At 39.6% G+C, this 9715-nt stretch overlaps 1 protein-coding gene across 2 annotated transcripts in view; it reads right to left on the bottom strand.

Annotated features, from left to right (window-relative positions):
- Nucleotides 1-520: 520 nt before the first annotated feature.
- dspa (desmoplakin a) overlaps nt 521-9715 on the bottom strand; it is a 34108-nt gene continuing 24913 nt past the window's right edge. Inside the window, exons 19-24 of one of the 2 annotated variants that reach the window (XM_067452252.1) lie at nt 9511-9673; nt 7738-7821; nt 7548-7655; nt 7094-7192; nt 3821-5647; nt 521-3537 (exon numbers count right to left, since the gene is read on the bottom strand). In XM_067452252.1, coding sequence (XP_067308353.1) covers nt 1066-3537; nt 3821-5647; nt 7094-7192; nt 7548-7655; nt 7738-7821; nt 9511-9673 — 4753 coding nt within the window. In that variant the 3' untranslated portion in view covers nt 521-1065. The remainder of the gene's footprint in view (nt 3538-3820; nt 5648-7093; nt 7193-7547; nt 7656-7737; nt 7822-9510; nt 9674-9715) is intronic. The other variant, XM_067452253.1, reaches the window with a different exon arrangement.

Here is a 9715-nt window from a genome sequence, read left to right as displayed (position 1 = left end):
CATTTATTTATTAATGCAGCCCAGGTTAACACAGTTACATGAGGCATACTGTCATAATACTAGACCTCAAACATAACGCCCAATATTAAGTAAATGCAAACTGTTTGTAAGGGGGCATCTTTACCTTACAACCTATTTGTAAATTGTTGCAAAAATGGGTTACACAATTTTTAGGTGTCACTGTTACAGTGCAATGATATATTTATGTACTGATTAATAATAATTAACTGCATGTACTAACTAGGGTTATGGTATGATTAGGCTTGTTTTAGGGTTAGTTGCATGTTATTATTTACTGTTATTGCTAGAGAAAGCACATGTAACATATATAACACTGTAAAATATGTTACCCAAAAATCATTGCATGTCATTTTAGCTATTAGTAAATGCTAAATTACAACCTGACTGTTATATGCATAGGTTTTAGTTGCAAAGAAAGGTGTGAAGTGTAAAAAGAAATTTCAAATGTGATGCTATAAAAAGAGTTTTGACCCATAATAAGTAACAGAGAGAATGGTAGTTAAAATTTTGATAGTTTTTATTGTTTAAATTGCTTCATATAAACACAATCAGATCAAATAAAGGCAAATCTCAAAATATATGATTTCTACTTTGAAATTACTCAATGCATGTCGTTACCAAGTCAGTGGATGATTGAGATAAAAGAGTACTTGTTTCCTAATCTGGCTCTGTGCTGCAATGCTTGTTACATTTCTTGAATAGAAAAGTCGGCGAAATGAAAAAAAAGTATGTAAAATGTAAATAAAACATGCAAAGGAAAATATTTGAAAACAATCTCAGATACTGAATAAAGCAAATAAGGAATTATGAAAAAGGTATTATTATATGTCATGGCAAATCTAAAATTCCCCTTGTGTAAATAATGAAAATACCATTACATTAATAATCTAAAGCTTCTTAATCTTAAACACCCCAGAAAATATATCAATACTAGTAAAAGTAAGATGTCAATCTACATTCTGTATCCCAAACCCATTCTGAATAGAAAAAAAATCATACTTAAATTGTACACACTAAGCATAGGAATGACGACTAACTGTATAGCTAAGATGAGATGTAGCTGTAAGAAACAGAGGAGGTGTAGTCAACACTGCCTCTGCGTGATCCACTTCTTGAGCCTGTACGAGACCCTGTGCGAGAGCCTGGTCCTGACGACACGTTGTATGGGCTGCTTATGCCTTTAGTTGACATAGATGTAGCCTGGAGCATCTTCATGCCATTGTTCTCCTCCACCATGCAGTTATCCATTGCCTCTTTGTATGAGATCTTAAGTTTGGTTTTAGGGCAGGTGAGGTTCTTAATGTAGTTCCTCGTATCCTGCAGCTTTTGTGCCCCTTTGCCATCAAGCCATCCTCTTCGGATGGCCTCCTCAATGCTCACCCGGTGGCCAGTTTCTGGCTCTATAAGTCCACCGGTCAGGTACTGGAACTCCAGAAACCTCTGCCCTGCCTCATAAGGCAACCATTTTTCTTTCATGGCCTCGGCGGCAGAAAGTTTCCTCTTGGCCTTGACATCTTCAAACCCTGCATAAGCCTTCTGTGCTGGCTTTAGCTTGATGGCCATGTCTTCATCAATGATGCTTTGTTGTACAGCCTCATTCAGAGAGAGTCTCTGACCGGTAGAAGGATTGACAATTCCTCCAGTGCAAACCTGGGCTTCCAAGAGTCGCTGAGCTGTGATGTTGTCTAGTATTCCACGGCGCTGTGCCTCAGGGATAGTTATCTTCTCTAGGGTCTCTGAATCAAAAATGGCTCCCACGGGGCTCTGGTCATCGAAAATATCAGATGGAGGGGAGAGTGTGATGGATACACTAGCAAAACGCTTGCGAATAGTTGGAGATGATGGCGCAATCTGCGCGGGACAAGTAGCAACATCATCAGGACTGCTGGAGCATATGGCAAGCTCTGAACTAATGCTTTTACTTGAGATCAAAGCTGCAAACTCAGTGAGTGTCACAGTCCCTGCACGGTACTTCTCCAAGGTATGTCTATCTATAAGTCCCCTGTCTAGGGACTCTTGAATATCATACTGGGTTCCAGTTTTGCGATCAACAAGTAGACGCCGGCTTCCTTCAGATGTTTCGATGGTGATCTCCTCCCACTCACACTCTTGTTCAGAAAGCTCCAGAAAAGTGTCATAGTCGATTAACTCTCGATGGAACGCTTCTCGCACGGTCATCTCTTTGCCGGTGTCGGGGTCTACAATCACCACTCTCCTCTTGCGCAGTGTGTTCTTTTGAGAGGTCACCTGCTTCGGCTTCTGCTTGTCCTTCAAAGGCAAAAGGATAAGCCCAGTCTTGGGATCTGTGATGCACCTCTTTTTCAGTTCCAGATATGTGAGGTTTTCATGGGTGTTAGGGTCAAAGAAACCTTTGGTGTCGTCACCATCATATGACAAAATCTCATTCATTTCACGGTCAAAGTAGCCCTTCCTGTAGGCCACTTCCACATCAATTCGATGACTCCCTTTGGGATCTATGATGCCTCCACTGGCAATCTGAGCTTCCAGCAGTCTAATCCCATGCCCCTTCTCTATGATCTCCTTCTCAATTGCTTGAAAGAGTGAGATGATCTTTCCTGTTGCAGGATCTTTGTATCCTGTCACAGCCTTCTCAGCAGACAGTAGCTTGTCTTTAAACTCCTTTCCCACAAGAGCTCTCCTCCATGCCTCGTCCACAGTCATGCAGACATTGTTGATTGGATCAATTATGAAACCAGAGGCAGCCTGGGCCTCTAGGAGCTCCAGTGTGGTTCCCCGTCGAATTAGACCTTCTTTCATGGCCTGATAAAAGGGCATGACTCTATCTTTGGACTCATCATAGATGCCAGCAATACATGAAGAGCCACCCAGGTACGATCTGAGCCTATACTCGATATCTTTGCCTGTTAGTTTTCCTTGGTTTATTTTATCCAAATCTGTTTGATCAAGCAAGTCAGAGTCTACTAGCTCAGTGAGCGAGACCTCTCCACGCAGACCTTTTACTGTAATTTTTTTTTGGAAGTCATCCACACAGATGGGCTTGGAAACCTCATCGGTCTGTGTGTTCTTACAGGATGCAACTGGACGCTGTTGCAACCTCCTCAGTTCCATTTCCAAAGTCTCCTTCCTCCGAGAGAGCTCTGAGATTTCCTTTTCCGAGGTCTGAAGGCGATTCTTGTAGCGATCTTCCACACTCCTCAGCTCAGCAGTCAATCTTTGGATCTCACTCATGAAGGAAGCCCTGTCTCTCTCAATTTTGTCTCGATCTACCTCACTCTGTCTGATCTGTCCCTCTTTCAACTCATATTGGCTTTTCCAGTACTTGAAATCCTTGGTAAGTCGATCAACTTCATCCTGGAGACGCTGCTTCTGTTTCGACTCAGACTCCAAGGAGAGTTTGATGCGCCTGAGCTCCTCTTCGTAGCGCTGCTGCTTGTCTTTGTCCTGTTGCGACATTTTCAGTTTGATTAAAAGGCTATCTCTCTCTTGCACAATCTCTTTGTAGTTGGCATCAGATCGCTGGATTATCATGGATGTCTGGAAACAAAGAGATTAATTTAGAGGATTTATTAAAGGAAATTATTATGCATCACACAATTTAATTATGACTGATTCGAAAATGGTTAGAATAAAACAACAAAAATTAGACCAGAGTAAAGATTGCAACCATGCAGTGTTATGCAGATAAAGTGCTTTCAAAGGTCAGTCAAACATTACACAGCAAAGCGTTACCCAGCAAAGCCAAAAACTTAAAATGGTGATGTATTTTTGATTCAACTGATTTAGAAAAAGAATCAGTTGAGACGCTCATAAAAAATACCTCCGTGAATTGCTTTTGGATTCGGGCAATTTCCACCCTTAAACTTTCCCTCTCTTTAGTCAGTTCATTGATTAGCTCCTGCAGTTCCAATGCTCTGTTATTGCTGGTTTGTAACTGGAATTGAATGGCAGTCAATCGGGAAGCACTTTCACTGTCAATGGTGCTCAGGCTTCTCTTTACATCATCTCTCTCCAATCGCACATTCCTTAGTTCCTCCTCTAGCCGCAGACGCTCTTTGGTCAGATTCTGGGTGAGGCTCTGCAACTTATCAATCTCGTTGGTGCTCTCGTTTAGCGCTCGACTCTTGTCTTCTATGGTCTTGTAGAGGGAATCGTTTCGCTGATTGGCCTCACGGACAAGGGCTTGTTCCCGTTGTAGCTGCTGCTGCAAAGCTTTCAATTCTGCATTCACTTTGGTCAGATTCTCTATCGCGATCTTGTACTCCTTCTTGCTTCTCTCAAAATCCTCTTTAGCATTGCGAAGCTCCTGCTCATACTTGCGTCCAGAAGCACTTTCCTGCTCTTTATGGACCCGTAGAGTGCTGATGGTAGTGGTATATTCCCGGCACATCTGGTTGACCTTCTCCAGCTCTGTTTCTGCCCTTTTTCTTCTTGTGAGCTCATCCTGATTACTCCTCTTCTCCTTCTCCAGTTCAGCCTGCAACATGTTCACCTTGGACTGCAGTTCACTGATGCAACTCTGCAGTCTGGTGGCATTCTGTTCCAACTTGCTCTTTTCATTTTTTTGCATCTCCATCTCTCTCTTCACAACGAGTATCTCTTGCTCAGAGATCTTTAACTTGTTAATGACCTCTGTAGTTGAAGTTTGCTTAGCGAGCATCTCAGCCTGAGACTGCCTGAGACTTTGATTCTCGACCTCCAAGGCTTTCCTCCGCCTGGCCTCATCTTGTAGATTTTGGGTTAAAAGGGTAATCTCACGGACCTTTTCCTGAGCAACTCTGTTTGCCTCTGTCAGTTCCACCCTGTGTCTTGTTTCAATCTCTTCCCTTTGACGAATTACGAGCTGAATCTGTGACTCCAGTTCTCTCTTGCTCCTGCTCTCCTCGGTCACCGAAGACCTCTGCTGAAGTGCGTCCTCTTCTGCTTTCCTCCGTGCCGCTTCTGAGTGGGAGAATGAAAGCTTCACCTTTCTAAGCTCATCTTCAAGGTCTCTTTTCTCAGAGGCTAACCTCTCCATCTGAAGTCTTAGAGTTGCTGATTCCTCCTCCTTCTGTTGTGTTGACGTTAGTATACTGGTCTTGGTGATGTGGATCTCAGATTCATAAGTTTGCTTTAGGCTATTAATGTCCTGGGTCAACTGCATTCTTACCTTTGAGGTCTCAGCTTCTGCTGCACTGCGGCGGGAGGCCTCATCCTCCAGCTGTAATTTCAACCGCTCAATCTCCCGCTCTTTATCTTTGATGGCCCTTTCAAATTGGTTTTTGGACATGCTGAGCTCATCCAGCTCCTTCTGTCTCTTCCGGATAGCGATCTCGTACTCCTCCTGCTGGTTGGTGTATCGCTCCTCAGCCAGCCTTCGCTTGCGCTTCTCCTCCTCAATGAGAAAGGTGAGGCGGGACATCTCATCTTGTAAGCCCTTCAGCTGATTCTGGGTGCTGTCCAGGCTTTCCTGAGCAGAACTGCACTGCCTAGCCTGGGATCTCTTCAACTCCTCCATAGACATAAGCTGCTCTTTCGACTGGGTCAGCTCCAGCCGATAGTGAGTCAGACTATCCTCCAGAGACTTGTTCTTCTGGCTTTGATCATTGAGGTTGTCTTTGTAACGTTTCAGTTCCTCCTCCAAAAAATCAATTTTAGTGTTCCGCATCTAAAAAAAAAAAAAAATCCATGTTTAGTGGTAGTAAATCAAATTAAAACATGTCTTATACAAGTGAATGTAATTTAACCCTGCCAAATATTTCTCACTTTTAAGAAAGCATTTTGAGTATTCCTATTTGTACTACGTTTGGTATATGCACTACTAATATGTAGCCTTAACCCTTTAGCTGCTAACATGCTGGCAAGATGAGATGGAATGCTAATTTCGAGCTACAGGCAAAACGAGAAAATGGTCGAATTTTATGTTCGAACTAAAATTTGTTCATTAACCCCGTGTCTAGTGATCTGAATGCTCCAAATAGCAATTAAACAAAATTATCTTTATTTGTACGTTTTCGGAGAGGAGTACCTTTTCCTTTTTCCATTAAAAATGCTTGCTTCTCGACGACAGCCACTTTCTCTCAGTTTGGTATAATTTTAAAGTGCAGCCTTACAACTTTATGAATATTCATAGCAAATTCTCGATGGCATAAGTCTGAACCAATAAAATGTGATTTTCAAACTGATGCTGATGTAAACAAGATCTTACTCGCGCTGACTGATAGATCCAAAGCGTGCGCACACAGACACCTCTCAGACAGCGTGTGATCCCAATATACAAAGAATTACATTAATTCAAAATATCTCTGTCTTGACGAGCATTCACGCAAAAATTATCTGTAATTTCTTAAGCAAGCATTTGCTTAACTATTGAAGAAAAACATATGATTTGTAACATTATATTAGATCCGTCCAGTATAGTAGGTCTTAATATATAATCAATATTATATTGATTTGTTGGATTTCTTTGTCTGATTCCAACAAATCAAACACCGTTTTGAATGGTGTTTTTTTATACATAGACTTTTAGTATTTATATTTACTTTTGATATAGACATTTAAAATGCTCTTTTTGCCAGCATGAGTCATATATTTATATTTCAGAGATTCCCGAACTACTTTTTTCTCTGTAATACTGTAATACTAATACTGTATCTACATATACTATTTTTACTTAAACTTCAAATAATGTAATAATGCCTCTTACAGTGTTACTTTAGTATTATTATAATTGTATTAATATTTAGAATTTGCTTTTATTTGTATATTTTTAGTTTTCATTTCAACTTTATTTTAATTTTCAGTAATTTCGTTGTGTTTTTGTCATATTATTATAACATATATATATATATATATATATATATATATATATATATATATATATATATATATATATAAAAATATTAAAATATATATATTCACTTGTATTACTTTTAATAGTTTTAGTCTTAGTTAACATTAATAACCCTGCTTATAAAAGCACTATAATAATACAGATTATTCATTTATCTGTTATTTGGCACTGGCATCTCATGAATTGTCTCGTCTCCCTGATTTAGATTTTTATTTGGAAAGATATATTCACAACACATCTTCTCTGAGACACAACGTTTACCTTTAAGTCCTCCATGTTTTTCAGCATTTCCCCAAGGAACTTGTAGTAGTCACTTGAGCGTGTCAAGAGCTCTATGTAGTTTGACTGCAACTCCGATGCCTTTAGGGAAATAGTTATAAGTCAGTGAAGGTATGTTGAATACTCATATGCTACAAATAAGGTAAATCAGGTAAACTGTGATGTTAAAGTGGTAGTTCATTCACAAATTACAATTTTGTCATAATTTACCTGCATTAAAGTCTTTCTTCTGTTGAACACAAAAGAAGATATTTTGAAGAAAGTTGATAACAGTTGATGGACCCCATTGACTTCTATACTAGTCCATCAAATGTTGTGTTCAGCAGAAGAAAGAAACTCATACAGGCTTTGAGTAACCTGACGGCGAGTAAATCCCTTGGGTGAACAATCCCTTTAGTTCACAGTGTTTAGTGGTCCATGTGAAAGGTTTGGTTACCTCATGCCTCAGCTCATTGGCTGGAGACTGCAGCATTGTCCTCTTGATGGGAATGTTGAGCAGTGTCTCCAGTCCTGCACTATAGGATGCCAGCTGGAGCTCATAGTCCTGTGAACACAGTGATCTGAGACCTCAGCCTTCTGCACCTTCTCTGTACATACTTAATCAAAACAGAGAATCTGAGTCTCACCTTAATGGAAGCAGCACATGTGTCTGAGTCTTTGACCACATCATCCACTTTTTCTTTCCTTCCTTTTATCTCAGAAAACAGCGCCTGTTTATTGACAACATATTTTTCTTAATAGGACATATTTTATCCAAGTCAGGGTTATATAATTAAGTGAAACTAAAACTATGAAAAAAAATTTACTTCAAGCTTGTAAACATTTATTTCTCATTTTCAGTAAATGTAACTGGATTTACTAAATGAACTTAAATAAAAAATGAATAAAGCATAAGCTGATGCTCATTACTTTTACACAAAAAATGACAAAAACTAATTATAAAAAAAATCTAAATTTTAATAAAAACTATAAGAAAAATAACACCGATCCAAGTTTTACTCTAATCTAAAATTGTCAGTTTGTATCAGAATGTATATTTTTTGTTAATTTGAATTGGTTTCATTATTGAGCATAAGTAACACATATTATATTAATGAGGCCCCAAAGTTTCATAGTACAGTTTCTAATTGGACTTGAGATCAAATAAGAGTAAAGCACTCATTTTAATTAAGGAACTCAAAGGTTTCAAAGTTCACAGTTTAGTGCCTGAAATCATCTTGACACCGCAGTGTACACTAGAGCTCGGACTATATGGTAATCTTATGATTCAGATTGATATACAATATGAAGTTCATGACAGAACATGACTCATGGCTCAGTGAGCTGAGGTGAAGGATTCGCTATTTACATGCAAGCAGAAAGACTGAATGCTTCTCCAGAAGTTTCATATTTAAAAATGTGTGTGTGCTGCTGCGTGTGTGAAAGCAAAGTGTACGTGCTTTGTTCACCCGCCTATAGACACATACTACTAATACGGCCTTTAAATAACACAAAAAATACTGCGCTATTGACTTTAGACCAGGTTTGTGTTGCCAACAATGAGCCTGAACACACCTGGTTTTCAGACCAGCACGCCTATGGGCAAAGAGATGGGCGCGAGTGCACTTGCTATTTGGACTTGATTTAAACAACATGACGCAGGATGTGAAAATGATAACTGTGTTTATCATGGGCTTAAACTAGCAAAAAACGCTTCTGTTGCACCTGCTGTCGCATTGTGCCGAGTGTATAATAGGGCCCAATGTGTCAGACGTCTGAAGACGATTTTCTTATAATGGACACAAGTTTAGTAAGGTATAATTACTGTTGTACACAAGACTATTATATTCTCTTAGTTTTATGCTCTAACTCAGGGGTCCCCAAACTCGGTCCTGGAGGGCCGATGTCCTGCAACAGCTAATCAATGTCTTTATAGGACCTAGTTAGACATTGATTAGCTGGTTCAGGTGTGTTTGATTGGGGTTGGAGCTAAACTCTGCAGGACAGCGGCCCTCCAGGACCAAGTCTGGGGACCCCTGCTCTAAATAGTTTAAGAAGTGACAGGTTTTAATGATTGACAGGTCATTTAATTTATGATCACATGATGAATATAATTTCAAACTGTTAAATACTGAATTCTTCCTCGCTGTTTTGTAGTGATATTTCGAAAATCTATATAAATCTTACAGTATTGGCTGCTTTTTGATAGTGTAAGGAAATATGTGTTCTTTTAACCATGAAAACATCAATGTAAATGTAACCTGAACTAGGGATGCACTATATATCGGTCACATATCGGTATTGGCTTTCAAATATAAAGCATATTGTACCGGCCAAATTGTTCATATCGGAGCATAAAATCCCAAACCTAAATTAATTTGACCAAACGTGTGTTTGATCGTCTAGTGTATTGGACTGACTTTTTGCTGGTTCAGGTGGTTCATTAAACTCTCCACGCTGCTGAATTTGGTGATCTGAAGGGCGTCCTGTCGCTGACGTGTTTCCTGAATCCATTTGTTGATCATGGAGCTGGTTTGCTTGTAGTGATTCAGCTGTTTCTCCTGTTTTTCCAGGTCCCACACCCTGACAAACAAGCAAGGAATGGAATACAACTATAATCATAGT

The sequence above is a fragment of the Pseudorasbora parva genome, chromosome 9 (genome assembly GCF_024679245.1).
Source record: "Pseudorasbora parva isolate DD20220531a chromosome 9, ASM2467924v1, whole genome shotgun sequence".
NCBI classification, from domain to species: Eukaryota; Metazoa; Chordata; class Actinopteri; order Cypriniformes; family Gobionidae; genus Pseudorasbora; species Pseudorasbora parva.
This window is presented reverse-complemented; position numbering and strand designations above follow the sequence as displayed.